General features: G+C 47.6%; 1 protein-coding gene across 1 annotated transcript; it reads left to right on the top strand.

Annotated features, from left to right (window-relative positions):
• Nucleotides 1–7914: 7914 nt before the first annotated feature.
• Nucleotides 7915–11980, top strand: Fam25a (family with sequence similarity 25 member A). Its single transcript, XM_031361602.1, has 3 exons — nt 7915–8041; nt 9909–9971; nt 11788–11980. Exons 1-3 carry the CDS (start codon nt 7969–7971, stop codon nt 11919–11921), a joined length of 270 nt encoding a protein of 89 aa, XP_031217462.1. The 5' UTR covers nt 7915–7968; the 3' UTR covers nt 11922–11980.
• Nucleotides 11981–16686: the final 4706 nt, after the last annotated feature.

Genomic DNA, 16686 nt, shown 5'->3' with positions numbered 1-16686 from the left:
CTATGCTCTGGACTTTCTTCATCCTCACTCCTTGCTTGCACCCATACTTGGATCCATGGGGCTGACTGTTCCCCCTCACTCCCCAAAGAAGCCCTCCCCAAGTGTGCAAAAGGAGCCGATATCATTACCTCTAGATCAAGGAGAAAGTCCTAAAGGGACGTTTCAGGCTGTCTGAGGGTTTTTGGCGTCTCCAAAAGACTTCACCTGCAGAAACTAGGTCTGGGTCGGGAGCCGGGGCCAAGAGCTGGACCTATGATGTCCCACTGTCTTTCTGTTGTCTGTCCTTCTCCAGTGTGACTTAGGAATACATCCCAGGCGGCTCACATGGTTGCTTCTTACCTTAGGCATGGGTGTGGGGCCCAGCTCTTGCTAGGAGAGGATAAAGGTCAACTCTGTGGGGTCAGCGGGTTTCTAGGAAAGATTTTTGGTGGCACGTTTCTGAATTAGACTTTCTATTCCAGTTGAAAGCTGAGTCTTCCCATGTTACCTGCGCTCCAAAGCCATGCACTAGCCACTTGCCCGCTGTCTCTCAGGCATTCCCTTCCTCTCTGTCTCAGCCCAATGGCTTCCCTTTCGATGACCACCTGGTCAAGCTCTTCTTCAGGTGCCGTGGCCCAACACTCAGCTTTTTCTGTCTGCAATGCATTCATAAAGCATCCTTGCCTAGCTGGAGCTGGTGTGGTCTCTGTCTCTGTCTCTCTCTGTCTCTCTGTCTCTGTCTCTCTGTCTCTCTGTCTCTCTGTCTCTCTCTCTCCCTCTCCCTCTCTCTCTCTTTCTCTCTCTCACACAAACACACACACTGATGTGAGTCCAGGTGTCTGAGGAACGCAGAAGCATCAGATCCCCCTGGAGCTGGAGTCTCAGGTGGTTGTGAACTGACTGACAAATGGACACTTGGTGCTGGGGACCTGAACTCATGGACTTTGCAAGAGCAGTACTCATTCTTAACCAGGCATCAGCAAAGTCCTGTATTTGTTTGTTTATTTATTTTGAGGCAGGTTCTCAGTACGTAGCCCAGGCCGGCATTTAACTCTTCACCTAGGTTCCCACCTCCCTAGTACTGGGGTTACAGGCAAGTCCCTGACAGCTTCCCAGCCTTGATTCCCTTTAGACTGTAAGCAGGCAAGAGCAGAATTTCCTACTTGCCAATCTCCCTTCCCTTCTCTCCTCTCTTCTTTCCACTTTGTGAAAACTCAGTAGCATTTGCATCCCATTGCCCAAGCCCAGGCACGACTTTATTCTTGATTTAGATCTACAGCTGAAGCTTCCAGTCCCTCCTTAGGCTGAAGTATTTTCTGCTGCATCCTGATTGGTTGAAGTCTTTCCTCCCAGAATTGTTTTCAGGACTGAAACACTGATAAGCTATCTGGGATCTGAGATGACAATATTTACAACTGGGTAAAGGGCCCATAAAGATTTATAATATTCCAGTATGTGTGGCATGTTTGCCTTCTTTCTTTTTTTGTTTGTATTTTTGAGACAGGTTTTTTTTTTTTTTTTTTTTTTTTTTTTTTTTTTCTGTGAAGCCCTGGATGTCCTAGTTGTGTCCTAGAATTCACCCTGTAGTCTAGGATGGTCTCGAACTCCCAGAAATCCACCTGCCTCTGTCTTTCTAGTGCTGGGATTAAATATGTGTGTCACTGCCACCACCACCACCCAGCTAGCATTTTTTACTTTTAAAGATATTAAAAGTTAAGAGAGAAGGGTGTGGGTAGAGAGAGGTGCCTCTGTAGTTGCTGCTCTTGTAGCCCACCTGGGTTTGGTTTCCAGTACCTCGTGGTGCCTCACATTTATCTGCAATTCCAGATCCGGAGCTCTTTTCTCACCTCCAAGAATACTGCATACACATAGTACATATACAGGCAAATATATGCAGGCCAAAAACTTACAAGACATGAAAGAAATAAACAGGTTTTGGTCAGGAAGGGATGTGTACCTCACAGAAGCTAGCTAGGCACAGCCTCAATCTACACCACCAGCCCCTGTCCCCTGAGATGGGAAGTCTCACTAAGTTGCCCGTGATTGCCTGTGGGGATTTGGTGTCCTAGGGAGGCCTCTTATGTAGTAGCTGGACATAGAGGCACAGGCCCTGAGGCCTGGATATCCTGAGTTTTTAATGAGCCTGGCAGACACAGGAGATAATTTAGCACTTTGGTCTCAACACGCCCCCACTCCCCACCCCCCTTTGGTTTTGGCTATGCACACTCCCTTCTCTTGTAATAATGCACTTGACAGCCTAGTTCCTTCATCTGCTTCTACTGTGTACACACCTATCCCTCTCCAAATGCACTTACCAACCTCAGAGCCCCTTGACCTCCACCTGCATCTGGCTACATGAACCCCCATCTCTGAACAATAGCTTAGGCTCCCCCCCCCCACCGTAACAATCAAATTTAGACAATTTCTATCCTATCCAGGTATGAAGAATACAAGGGTCAGTCTGGCCTGACCTAGTTTTGAGTGTATGTGCAGCGAGGCAAAGTTGTGTCCTCTAGTAACCTTTTAGGGGTAATTCCCTATTTATCATTTTGATGCATTATGGGAAGGACATGTTCAGTAAGAAAAATGAATAGATGGCCTAAACTGTCAAAGTAGAAACTACACATAGAAGCCAGCCCTCTTTCTCTTGAACCCCATAAAAGGAAGCCCCAAATGAGGAGTGGAAGCCTTGAGTGTTTTCACTCATGTGGCCCGAATTCAATTGAAACAGTCACCCCTCCCCCTTAATCTGCAAATCTGTGAGGATTTGCAAATCCTGGAGACACTTGACCCATACTGGGACTATGGGGAACATTTAGTGTTATTGGTGTTTGTTGATTTTTGTCAAATACATATTATAGGAGGCCTTGTTTTGAAGTAAACATCTGCAAAGACCAAGTTAAAAATTACTGGAGGGCTGGTTGTGGTGGCTCATGCCCTTAATTCCAGCATTCAGGAGGCAGAGGTGGGGGAGGGGTGGTTGTGGGGCAGGAGTAAGGGCAGAGGTCTACATAATAAGTTCTAGGACAGCCCAAGCTATGAAAAGAGACCCTGTCTCAAAAAACAAAATCAAACAAAAAAATCAAAATGGAGTCACTTATGCTAAAGTTCCATGCAACCAAGATGAAATCTGTTTATCTGTCTCTCCCAGAGGACTGGACCGAAGAAACTATAGAGTTGCTGGGTGGTGGCACATGCCTTTAATACCAGCACTTGGGAGGCAGAGGCAGGCGGATTTCTGAGGCCAGCCTGGTCTACAGAGTGAGTTCCAGGACAGCCAGGGCTACACAGAGAGACCCTGTCTGGAAACCCCCCATGCCCCCCCCCCCCAAAAAAAAAAGAAAAAAGAAAAGAAACTACAGAGTTACCAAACAGACCAGTTTCAATTAGCAAGACAATGAAGGTCCTCTACCTTAATCCTCCCACAAAGAGGCAACCTGGAATAACCTTCTGCTCACTAATTATTTCATGGTGTTCTGTAGCTCTGCCAGGATGGGAAGGTAAGCTGGTTGTCTGGTTGGTTTGGTTTTTGGTTTTTGTACACAGGGTTTCTCTGGGCTGCCCTGGCTGTCCTGGAACTCACTCTGTAGACCAAGCTGGCCTCAAACTCAGAAATCCGCCTGTCTCTGCTCAAGGCATGCACCACCACTGTAAACAGGAACTTGTGGGTTCCAGGCTGGCCTGGAGCTTATACAGTCGAGGATGAGCTTTAGTGCTGAGATGAGAAGTGTGTGCCACCATATCTGGTTTATCTTGAGCTGAGAATTGAACTCAGGGCTTCATGCATGCTAGCCAAGCACCCTCCCGCCTGAGCCACAACGCCAGCACAGATCGGTGCTTTTATTCAGTGTGCCTTTCTTTCCTCCCATCCCCGGAGTCACTACTCTCTGCATCTGTGGATCTGGCTTTTGTAGACTAAACATATAAGTGAGATCATTCAACATTTGTCTGTCTACACTTTGTTTCACTTAGCATAATGCCGAGGCCCATGTTACTGCAAATGGCAAAGCCTGATCTTTCAAGCTCATTAATATTGCGTTGTGCATACATAGTGAACTCCTGTTGGCCACTTTTTGTTGCTTGGTTTTGTTTGGTTGGTTTTGTTTGTTTCTTTCTCTTGAGACCAGGTCTCACATAGCGTGTGATAGCCTTGAACTCATTATATAGCAGGGGCTGACTTTGAACTCCTGATAGTCCAGCTTCTGCTTCTCAAACATGCAGCATCACACCTAGCTAAGTCACTCTTCGTTGATGGACATCTGGCTGTTTCCAAATCTTGGCTATTGTGGCTAATGTTGCAGAGAACATAGGGGCATGGGTATTTCTTTGAGACATCCCTTCCATTTCCTTTGGGTCTGCAGCCAGAAGGAGTTGGGATCATATTTTCCGGGTTTCAGTATTTCAATGAATCACCACACTGCTTTTCACAGCAGTGGTAACAACTCTGAAATTAAGCTTGATGACTGGCTTTATTTTCCTTCTTTTGTTGTCCCACACAATTCTAAGGAGGAGAGAGAGGTGGTTTAGAATTAAGCCACTGTTTCTGGAGGGATAAGCTGGTATTTTGTTCCCCTCCACACCCACTTTCTACCAGCTCCTCCCTGGACAGCTCTCCTGGGCTCCCAGCTCTGAGCCAGACTGGGACCAGTCAGAGGGAAGAGGCTGGTTGGAAGCTGAAGAGGTAGCTATTTTCCCAGCTGCCTCCTTGTACATAGTTTGGAAGTGGCCATGTTTCTCAGATGATGGCCACAGCTTCTGTCCCTTGACTTTTCCACAGCCCTAGCCCTAGCCCCAGGAGACAGGAATCTCCTGTCCTTCTGAGATGAGATATCCAGAGAGATAATAGTTGCTATAATTCCAGATGATTAATGTCCCACTGTCTCTTATGGTTTGCCCCTGTGAACAGTCAGACGTGAGACAGCCTATGTATTTAGCCACTCAAAGTAAACATTTTAAAAAGAGCACCGGTGTTTGCTAAGTTGGCAATTGGTATTTGAAAAATCAGCTTTCCTCGACTTGATGATTCAGCCAGCAGGTCCTTTGCCAAGCTGGGCTGCTGAGCAAATTCTCCTTGGAAAATTAGTTTACTCCTGTTAAAGCCAGATTCTCCCTGACCAAGGGAAGACTGGACTTGGCCTGCTGGCTCAGGATAGGTTTGCCTGGGTGTCTGTGTTCAAGGGTTGCTCCCCTGCAATGTCTTCCAAGGTGGGGCAATGGAGGACAGACCCCCACCTGAGGCATCGTCAACCTCAAGCAGGCAAGGAAAGCTGCCCAGTAACACAGACCAGAATCCGTCATGGTTAGGAGAATCTTTAGCTAGAAAGGGATTCAGTCTCAGGAGTCTAGAGGAGGAGCACAGAGGACCTTTCAGGACACTCAGGGTGGCTTGGGAAAACAGGGAACAGGTCCTAGTTGAAGCTGAATGTCCAGTAAGACTGGACCAGGGCCAGAGCCATAGGGTCAGGGAACTAAGTCCATCTCTGGACAGTTTGGTCTCTCCTAGTCCCTTGATTTTTCCTAGCCAGGCACTTGGGGGGCGGGGGGTGTGTCTGGGCAAAGGGTAGTAGTGTGACATCACTGGAGTGCTCACCCAGAGACACTGTTCTAAGAAGGGCAGGGTCCCTGGGCATTGGGGCTTGAAGGGCAGGGGAAAGGAACAGTGCCTTGGGCTGTGTGGGCTGACTTTTGACAAGGGTCTATTGGGGCTGGTGAGCTTCAGAGAGAAGAACCAAGCTGAGAACTAAGCAGTGGTCTATAGGAAGGGGTCCAGAGGCTTCTAAAACTGGCAAGGGAATAGCAAGAAAGAACCCTTATGAGAGTAGGGGTCACATGCACCCTCAATGGGAGCAGTTGATGGTTCCTGAAGTATCTCCATGCATTTTATAAGCCCCCCATTAGTATACTCCTTTCCCAGGCTAACACCCCAAGTGGAAGGGATATTTAGAATTTTGTCTTAAGTGGGAAAGATAGGGAGATCTGGACCTACTTGAGTTCCAGGGACCTCACTTTCATGGCCATTTTCGCAGCCATGAGGATACATATGTATGTATGTATACATATATATAATATATATGTATATATATTATACATATACATATATTCAGTTGTACAAGTAGCAAAAATCACATTCTTGTGTTCTTTTCTCTCTTTTAAAAAGGTCTTTGTGTGTATGTACATTGTGTGTATGAATGCAGCAGGCATGTGTGTGCTGTGACACATTCGTGGTCAGAGGACAACATAGGGTATCAGCTCTCACCTACCACCTTATTTGAGACTGAGTCTCTTAATTTTTTCCCACTGTACAGACCAGGCTAGCTAGTCTACAAGCATCCTGGGGTTCTCCTGCCTTTGTCTCCCACCTCCCTGTACTAGTTGCAGGATTATGGGCACTCCCTACTGAAGTTGGCTTTATGCAGATCCTGGGGATTTGAACTCAGGCTCTTTGGCTTGTGTGGCAAGTGCTCTGCCCACTGACTCATCATTTTCCTGGCCTTCTTTTCCTTAAGAAGGGCTCTTCCAAATCACATGTCTATCCACTTTTGCCCCAAGGAGATAGCAATGATATGAATGGGGGTTGGCCATGTGACTGGAGGTCCCGCACCCTTTAACCACAGCCCAGGGTCTGCCAAGACCACATAGGAATGTGAGAGGGCCTCGGCTCTAAAGGGCATGGGCTATGAGGGCCCTTGGTTTGGTAAACACTAATTAAGTCCTGTCATACCTAGCAGGACGGGTTTGAGGGATGAGAGAGGCTTTACAGGGAGGAGTCTAGATTTAGCCATAGTCTAGATTATGTGAATGGGAACATTGGATGACCTTCTGGCCCTGTCCCTAGGCGGATGGAGTTCACATCCCTCAGCTCTTTAGCTTCAAGGGGGTCTAACATCCCAGCTGCACCTTGGCCCCTGTCGTAGTGAGCAGGGCCTACTGTCTAGAGGATCTTCTTTGATGAGCAGGAGGGAACAGGTATTTGCAAGAGGTTGTGTCCTTGTCCCACTGACTATCAATGACACAGCCAGGAAGGCATAGCTATCCCATTTTATAGATGAAGAAACCGAGGCTTTGTTTGGACTAGTGATTAAGGGAGGTGAGATGTGGAATGCGGCTTGAGGAATCTCTGCCTATCCTGAGTAATGAGGGAGGCAGCCTGACCTTCTGCATCTGACACGTTGGGAAGCTGTAGAACTGCCCCTTGGAGGAATTCTAGTTAGAGATAGATCTCCCCAAGAGGTGATGGGGTCTTCTGCCTCGTTGTCTAGGATGTGGGAAGCTAAATGGCTACTGAACTCACAGACTTCCCTAGAAGCTGCACCGCAAGGTACAAAGCAGCCAGAACGCTCCCGGGTGCTGGCTGCCCCTGTCCTAGGTAACCTGGGAGCTAGGATGAGTAAAAAATCAGCTGAGTGAGCCAGGATGACCAGATGGGTCAATGTTGTGCCCTCCAGATGGTCAGGCAACATTCTGAGCCTCCTGTCCAAGGCTGTTCTGCTGGGGCAGGGTCCTTGGCAATGGTGTCTGACCTCCGCGGTGCTTCGGTGCTAAGCTTTCTAAGCCTGACTAGACCCCAGTCAGGACTCTGACAGGCACCCCAGAGGTCTTGAGTACACATCAGTGCCCAGATTTAGAGAGCTTAGATCCCAGCCAGGACCTGGCAGAACAGTTGTGCCCAAGTGCTATCCTCTCATAGAACATTTGAGCTCCTTGCCCTGGGGACCAGACCTGTTCAGAGCTGACCTCTCTGCTTCTGCCTTTGATCTCTGCTTCCCAGGGTCCTTGTAGAGGGGATAGTGGGTGGGGGCTCATTGAAAAAAGGGTTGTGCACAGTACTGGGGTAGCCCCACCCAGGCTCTGAACTGACTCATCTGCTTAGCCTACTTCTGGCTGGCTAAGGGCTTGGTGCCCCGGAGCCTGGTAGGCTGCGAGAGGCGTATATAAAAGCACGCTCTTCCAGTCCGAGGAGCTTTACCTGTCATTGTCTACTATTTCAAGATGTTGGGAGGCTTGGGGAAGCTGGCGGCCGAGGGCCTGGCCCACCGCACTGAGAAAGCCACTGAGGGAGCAGGTAAGGGCCTGGGCTTTCCATCTGCCCAGAAGTTGGTGGCCGACTCCTCTGGGTCTGTGGAGAGCTGATTCCAGCAGGCAGGCAAGAGTCTTTGGGTAGGCAGAGGCCCGTCAGGAAGCTTGGCCCACTGGCCCCACCAGAAAATAGCAAAACTGGGGCCACAGAGGCTGGGGTAGTTGCTCAAGAAGAGTCACTGCTCGGGTAGCCTTCCTACTAAGGATTTGCTCTATGACCCAGGCTGAACTTGCTTGGAGGTCAGGAGTAGGCCAACCCCAAGGAGACTCCAGGAGGCCAGCAGAACCTAGGTGCTGCTGGGAGAAGAGCTGGTGGCTTGGGTCCTTCCTTCTGGAAGCCTGGAGTACCTTTTGTGCCAGTATTGCTTATTTCAGGGCCTGAGGCTATAGCTTGGTGGTAGAACATTTGTCTATGCAAGGCCCTGGATTTTTGCAAGACCTATAAAGCAAAACGAAACAAAAATCCTGCCTGGCTTGATCCGTTTATTCAGAAATATAGGAGGGTAGATTTTCATTTTCACCATGCTTTGACGCTTCAAAGGTCCTTTTATTATGAAACCATGGAGTCTGATCCTGCTCAAAGTCTAAAAGGACATTTGTTTTCTTTTCTTTTCTTTTTTAGAGATTTATTTATTATTATATGTAAGTACCGTGTAGCTGTCTTCAGACACCCCCAGAAGAGGGCATCAGATCTCATTACCGATGGTTGTGAGCTACCATATGGTTGCTCAGGACCTTTGTGGTAGTCAGTGCTTTTAACTGCTGAGCCCCCTAAAAGGACATTTCTATTTCTTCCAAGAACCTTAGTACATGGTTCTGCCAGCCAAGGTCTGTCGGTACATGCTCATATGAGTCCCACTTCGGGACACAGATAAACACCTTTGTCAAGTTGGTGGTCTCTTTGGAAATGGCTGCGACAGACACATCAGTACTTCATTCTTAACCCAGCAGCTGGATCTGACCTTCTACTACTGCCATTACTACTACTACTACTACTACTTCTTCTTCTTCTTCTTCTTCTTCTTCTTCTTCTTCTTCTTCTTCTTCTTCTTCTTCTTCTTCTTCTTCTTCTTCTTCTTCCTCCTCCTCCTCCTCCTCTTCCTCTTCCTCCTTTTCCTCTTCCTCTCTTCTTTTTAAAAGAATTATTTATTTATTTTATGTATATGAGAACACCATAGCTATCTTCAGGCACACCAGAAGAGGGCATAAAATCCCATTACAGATGGTTGAGAGCCACCCCTGTGGTTGCTGAAAATTGAACTCGGTACCTCTGGAAAGAGCAGCCAGTGCCATTGCTCCAGCCCCTGATACCCTTATTCTTCCAACCTTCTAAGTTGTGAGGGACACAGCAGTGGAAAGTGGTATTAGAAATAGTTCTGTCTCTGAAATTTAGGTTCAAGCATGCTCCCACAAAATCTCCCAGAACCTGGAGGTAGGTAGGGAAACCCCCTTCCAGGAAGGGCTGCCTTGAGGAACTTAGCTTCTCTGGGGATATCCAGGTGTGGCTGAAGCAGGACAGCCAGCTCTTCCTGACTAACTAACAAACTAACTAACTAACTAGCTAACTGACCAACAAACCTACTTTGGTTCAGGCCTCCAGCTGGCAGAGGCTGTTCTAGGTAACCATGCCCTTCCTGGTTGAGGGGAAGGGCATGGAGGGCTCTATACATCTCTAGCAGCCAGGGGTTTTGAGGGTCTAAGAAGAGAAGCAGTTAGAGTTTTTTTTTTTTAGGTTGTCTGTCATGACTGGGGGCAGCATACCAGTCTTACCTTATTGTCTAGAGGCACCCAGGCCATCGTGAGGGAAGCGGGCTTATATATACCTTCACTCTGAATTTGTCTTCTCTTTTTAGTTCATGCAGTGGAAGAGGTGGTGAGCGAGGTGGTGGGCCATGCCAAGGAGGTTGGAGAGAAGGGTAAGGCTGAGGTTGTTTGGAGATGAGAGATAGGGGAGGAGGAAAGAAGGAGAGAAGCGGGGGAGAGGGGAGGAAAGGACAGAGGGCTGGGTGTTGCTCCGCGGTAGAGTACTTACCTAATGTGGAGTGGTTGCATCCCCAGAATGGGAACAGAAATAAGTAGGGAGGTAGAGAATGAAGTAGGCAGGCAGGGAGACAGGGAGGGAGGAAGGAAGCCCCAGTGCTAGCATTGATCCTTTTCTTGCTCAACTAGATCCAGCCCTGCCCCAGATGTAGCACTCTCTCAGCTGGGATGCAATTATCCGTAGTTCTCCCCATATGCAATTATCTGTAGGTTGTACCTTGTGTTAGGGCTCCATCCAGGCTGTTTTCTCTGCGGAATGTTGAGAAGACAATACAATACCTCAAAAAAAATTGACGTGGCAGTGCATAGGGACAGAACATTTAAACTAGACAATCATGTATTTAAATATGTATTTATATAAAACTCTACTGTGTGTTATGCCATGAACAGAACAGTGTACAAAACATGTCACCTCCACTCTCTACAACCTAGTGGCGTCCAGCTGGACGAAGGACTTACATTTAAATATATGAATATATTAAATTGTTAGGCATAATTGTTTAAGCTAAACAGCTAAAATGAAATGCCAGGAACCCATCGGTTCATTAAACAGCAGAACTCGCTGTTTCTGTAACCAGTGCATGGAGCATGCCTTTGATCCCAGAACCTGGGAGAATGAGGCAGGAAGATTGTGAGTTTGAGGCTTGCCTGGGTTACATAGCAAGCATCAACCCAGCCTGAACCATAGAGTGAGGCCCTCACTCAAGAAAAAAGAGGCATAATAAGGAAAGGAAAGAAATGTGTTGCTCTGGGCAATGAGGTCTGGAACCCCCGGTGGCAGCAGAGGAGCATCTGGTGAAGCTGGCTCCTGGCTCATGCGTGGCACCTTTCTGTCGTGTCCTCACGTGGGCTCTCCTGGGTGTTGCCTCTCTTGCTCAAGATGGCTCCATCCACTCCACTAAGCTGACCAGAACCATGCCTCCCAGCTCTTCATGGGATGGTCTTGAGGATTACAACATGGAATTTTGAGAACACAAAGATTTAGAGTATCATAAGAGACATTAGTACAATCCTGGAGAGGGGAAGCTCTTTTTGACTGAGATTTAAAAAAACCCCAAACAACCCAGCAGTCATAAAGAAAATGTTAGATAAATTTGTTAATATGAAACTTTATTACTTTACATAGGAGGGGTGGGAGTGGGGAATACAAGAAGCAAAGCAAACTGGAAGTTAAGTCAAAGGAAGGCTACAGACTGTGAGAAAATAACAAAACAATAATTCAATGTAGCAATCAACCTAAAAATAGTCAAAGAGGCTGGGTGGTGGTGGCACACACCTTTAATCCCAGCACTTGGGAGGCAGAGGCAGGCAGATTTCTTAGTTCGAGGCCAGCCTGGTCTAGAGAGTGAGTTCCAGGACAGCCAGGGCTACACAGAGAAACCCTGTCTCGGGGAAAAAACAAAAAACAAAACAAAAACAAAACAAAAAGAATACAAACCTTTAGTTTCCAGAAGTGTAAGTAGCCAGTACACCCATGAGTTGTTAGTGATGCCTCATTCAAATATTAAGAGATGGTTTGAAAGTTGGCGGGTTGGGGTGGGGTTTCAAACCAAGTTAGAATGATGGAAGCATTCTGCCCTTTGTATGTGGTGGGAGGTGCTGCTCCAGAGTTGACCCCGTAAGATGACCTCACCTCACAGGCCTCTCCTGCTGGAAGCACAGTGAGTCACAATTTTCTTTCTTCTCTAACAGCTCTTAATGATGCCCTAAAGAGAGCCCAAGAATCAGGGGACAGAGTGGTGAAGGAGGTCACTGAGAAGGTCACCCACACCATCACTGATGCTGTTACCCATGCTGCAGAAGGCCTGGGAAGACTGGGACAGTGAATCCATCTACCAGCATGGCTGGCCCTTTCTGAAGGTCAATAAAAAGCATGAAATGTGAACTGAGTCCTGAGTTTATTCCTGCTTGGATGGAATCGCTAGACAAAATGGTTTTTGTCGTGTTTGTTTTGGACACGAGGTCTTATGTGGAGCAGGATGTCTGGAACTCCCTGGCTATGTAGCTGAGGTTTACCTTGAACTCTTGCTCCGTTTTCTTGCTTCCATCCTGAGTGTGGGTCTGTGGACAAATGCCACCAGGACTCAATGGAAATGCTGTATGCTGCCAGCTTCTCCAACACACCTGCCTGTTGTGGTAATTTCTTACCCCAATAAGCCCCTATAAGAAACACACAACCCAGTTACTATATTTATAAGCTATGAGCCTAGACTGGGCAGATTTCTCACTATATTAATTTATTCCCCAGCTGTGAGGCCCCTTGCTACTTGAAGGTCCTCCATACCATATGGTTCTGCTCCACCTCTTCTTCTTCAACTCTCTCCTTCTGCTCCTCACTCTCTAAGACCTCTAGTCCCATCTTTCCCTTCTACTGCCCAATCACAGGCTCTAGCCTTTATTCAAACGGCACCAGTGCAACCCCACAATGCCTGTCAGCTCTTGAATCAGATGAGGAATTATCATTCTAGCAAACAGTCTGAGTGTGTGAGTGTGTGTGTGCATGTGCGCGCGCGCGCGCATGTGTGTGTGTGTGTGTGTGTGTGTGTGTGTGTGTCTGTGTCTGTGTTTTGAGACAGGGTCTCTCACTTGCCTGTAACTAGCCAAGGAGACTAGGCAGGCTGGCCAGCAAGCCCCAGGGATCTGCCTGTCTCCACTCTGTAGCACTGGTAAGACAAGCATGCATCCTCAGCATGGCTGCTTATGGGGTGGGTGCTGAGGACAGAGCTCAGAGGCTTCTGACTGCTCAGCAGGCCCTTTACCTAGGGAGTTATGGAACCTTGAAATGTTAGTCTTTCCCAGGTCTCTCTTTTCCTTTTCTTTCCTTCTCTGTCAAGTGAACAAGCACCAAGTCTGTCTCTATCATCGACTCCACCCCCAGCCTATGCTGTAGGTGTGTAGAGGTATACAGGTGTTGAGAAGGCAAAGAGCACATTCACTGAATGTGAATCTTTGGTTTTCCTTGCAATGGAAGATCAAGACGGACAGGGATTTAGAGCATAGCTGGGCTGCTTGCTCTGAAAGACATTTACGCCAGATGGTACCCAAGCCAGTTAATGAGGTAGTCCACTGCTTGCTTCTGGAGGCTCCTGTTGAACTCCACTTGGAGACCTGTGACCAAGACATAGGTAGTGGGTAGCAGTGGCTCTCTTTCCTCTCATGAGTGACTCAGTACCTTACAGCTTAAATATATGTGAGACTGGATGTGAACGCACAGCCCTGGAATATCCACACTCAGGAGACCAGGTAGGGGAACCAGGAGGACAAGGTCAAGCCTCAGCTATACAGTGAGCCTGAGGCCAGCCTGGGCTACATAAGACCCTGTCAACAAAAACCAAACAGTGTGTAAGTAGGCAACATTTAGAAGTTTGGGAGCAGAAGCTGAGTGTGGTGGTACATGCTGGAAATTCCAGCCCTTGGAAGGAAAGAGGCTGAATTTAAAGCCAGCCTGGGCTACATGAAAACCCTCAAAAATAGGAGTTGGGGACAATGTGGGCAAAGTGCTTGATGCACAAGCTTGAGGACCTGAGTTTGAGTCCCAGCCTCCATGGCTCAGAGGTATAGGAGCAGAGACGGGTGTATCCTGGAGTCTTGCATGCCAGCCAGTCAAGTTGGAAGAAATGGTGAGCCACAGGTCCAATGACAGACAGTGGCTCAACTATCAAGGTGAAATGTGCTATGGAGGAAGATACCTACACCGGCCTCTGGTCTCCACAGGTGCATGGGCTAGTGTACCTGCACACACACGTGCAACATGCATGGGTCATACACAACACACACTGGTGATACACATTTTGGGGGAGCATAGATTAAGAGAAATTCTGTGTAAAGCTATGATTTTTATTTACCTTGCTGGAAGCTATTTGCTTTTAGCTGTTGTTTTTTTCAAGACAGGGTCTCTCTGTGTAGCCCTGGCTGTCCTGGAGCTCATTCTGTAGATCAGCCTGGCCTCACAGAGATCTGCCAACCTCTGCCTCCCTGCCCCCGGCCCACCCCCACCTCCCAGTGCTGGGGTTAAAGGTGTGTGTGCACTCCATTCCCATTACCACTCACCCTCTATCCCCGGGGCTAAATGGGTTTCTTCTAAACCTGCCTCACAGATTTCTACAAGGCCCAGGAATATCCAAAGGATCAACACTGGAAATTGTACATTGTCTAGCTAGTGTTTGCTTCTGAAGACTTCTGAATTTCCCCAATCCAAACCCAAGCTTGGAGGGCTAAGGACAGAATGAGGGGAGACACAAACCAGAAAGGTGCCAAAGGGAAATGCATTCACTCAAGCATGCTCATGACAGCAAGAGGAAAACAGCCAGCAACCAGACATCTATACAGTCTACTGCATGGTGAGTTCCTCAGTCTCCTCAGAAAAGGAGGTCTGTGCCTGGAAGGCTACCAACCATCCTTGGCTAAAAATAACGCCTATACAGGAAATGGAACACTCCACGTGTTTACAGAGGAGGAAGGGCTGGGGATGTAGCCCATTGGTACAGTGCTTGCCTAAGTCAGGCAAGGCTCACCCCAGGCTTGAAAGGACATCTAGGGGAATATAAATATATTGTGTCAACTCTAAGTAAGTTCCTAAATACGTATGCAGAGCAAGTTCATTTTTCATAAGAGAAATGACAGAAGAAAAGCATAAAAACTTTACAGCTCCTACTCAGCAATATTAGTCCTGTCTGTTGGGAATATGAGCAATTCTTTAGCATTGTATATCTCTCTGATGTTTGATCTTAAGAGGAAACCAATGCAGCTGTTTTAAAATGCAGTTGTGGCCGGGCAGTGGTGGCGCATGCCTTTAATCCCAGCACTCTGGAGGCAGAGGCAGGCGGATTTCTGAGTTCGAGGCCAGCCTGGTCTACAGAGTGAATTCCAGGACAGCCAGGACTACACAGAGTAACCCTGTCTCAAAAACAAAAACAAAAACAAAAACAAAGAAACAAAAAAAAAATGCAGTTGTGGAGGGCAATATTAGCTCATTCCAGATTGTTCCCTAGTGCAGTGCCGCTGGGCCTTCACCCCTCGGGAAGAGTGACTGAGCAGCATTTGGAAACAGAGTACTGCTTGCATCCTGGACACCCAAGGTGGACTCCGTGCAGGACAGCTGCTTAACAGGCTACAGAGGCCAGCTTGCATGGGTAAACTTGCAAGGCAAATCTCACGTGAACTAGACCACAGACCTCAAGTTAGAGAAACAGTGACATTGTTCTATCTTAGGCTGGTGAGATGGCTCAGTAGATAAAAGGCTTGCTGAGCAAGCCTGATGACCTGAATTCAATCCCTGGAATCCACGTAAAAGCACGGGGACAGAACAAACTCCGCAAAGTTATTCTCTGACTTCTGCAAGCACACCATGCATGGCATGTGCATTCCTTCACCCCACAGTAACAATCAAATATTAAAAAAAATTGTTTCATCTTCAAAAGTAGTCAAAGTGCTACCTACACCTTAATTCACCCCTACACTGCCATTTCCTAAATACACACTTTTTCTGTCTTTCATTGTCCCCTATGTGTAGTTGGCAATATGGGGCATGAAGTCAGTGTTATCAAAATAATGGTGGTGTTGGGAAAAACAGTGTGGTGCAGTGTTCAGCTTGTCTCATTCTGGCTCATCTTCTGCTCCCCTGGTTCCACCGCAGCCTCGAAACCTATCGGTGGGCTATTACAGTGAAAGTTAACAGTCCCAAAATTCCAGCACTAGAAAGGTAGGAGTACGATTCCCAGATGTTCAAGGCCAGGCTGGGCTATAAGAGTCAAGACCCTGTCTCAAAAATGCTAAACAGCCTACCAGCTCCTGAAAAGACAGAATGTAGTTGGGAGTTCTTTGAAGACCTCATTTAGCTGGGCATGGGGACATACATCTTAAATTCTTACACTCAGGACAGAGGCCAGAGGATCATGAGTTTGTGGCCAGCCTGAACTATGCATGCAAGGAGACCTAAGGACTCGGGGTGTAGCTCAGTGGTAGAGTACTGGTACTTATGCAAGGCCCTTATTTCCATTTAGAACACCCAGAAAACAAGCAGATCCCTCAGCTAGAGACTTGCCATCTTATGACTGGGCCACATGCAACAGGAAGGAACACCCACTGTCAGGTCGTCTTTATTTCTCTTGATGAGCAGCTCATTTTACACTAAAAGTCTTCATTGGGGGCAGCTGCCAAAAACGCTCAGCTGTCACCCTTCAGGTTGGTGGCTGCTAACTGGAGAAACAAGAATAGAAACTTTGGTGGGAAAACTGGGGAATGCTAGGTCTGCAGGGTTGGCACACTCATACTTATTTCTGGGATCTAGAGACCCCCTGTGCAGGACTGTGCAGAGTCTAAGGACTGACCCGAGAAAACCCAGGTCTTACCTCTGACCTTTCTTGAGGGTTTGGGCCTAATGGCTGAAGATGATTTTAGCCTGCACACAGCACTATTTGGCAATGAAACCTTACTAGCTCTAGACTGAAGAAATCTCCCTAATGGCTGACCACCAACCTGAGTAAGTAGAAATGTCACTGACCACATACAACAGACTTTAGAATCAGTCAGAAAGGTCACTAAACAAGGCTAGGAAGGGGAACAGTCTGATTAAACTGGACGCTGGTCCCC

This window comes from Mastomys coucha, unplaced genomic scaffold, assembly GCF_008632895.1.
Source record: "Mastomys coucha isolate ucsf_1 unplaced genomic scaffold, UCSF_Mcou_1 pScaffold9, whole genome shotgun sequence".
In the NCBI taxonomy this organism is placed as follows: domain Eukaryota; kingdom Metazoa; phylum Chordata; class Mammalia; order Rodentia; family Muridae; genus Mastomys; species Mastomys coucha.
The sequence above is the reverse complement of the archived record's forward strand: the minus strand, read 5'-3'. Positions and strand labels throughout refer to the sequence as shown.

Coding starts and splice junctions, on each gene's coding strand:
- Fam25a (XM_031361602.1), top strand. CDS start 7,969: ATGTTGGGAGGCTTGGGGAAGCTGGCGGCCGAGGGCCTGGCCCACCGC. Junction 8,042..9,908: donor GAAAGCCACTGAGGGAGCAG/GTAAGGGCCTGG, acceptor TTCTCTTTTTAG/TTCATGCAGTGGAAGAGGTG. Junction 9,972..11,787: donor CAAGGAGGTTGGAGAGAAGG/GTAAGGCTGAGG, acceptor CTTCTCTAACAG/CTCTTAATGATGCCCTAAAG.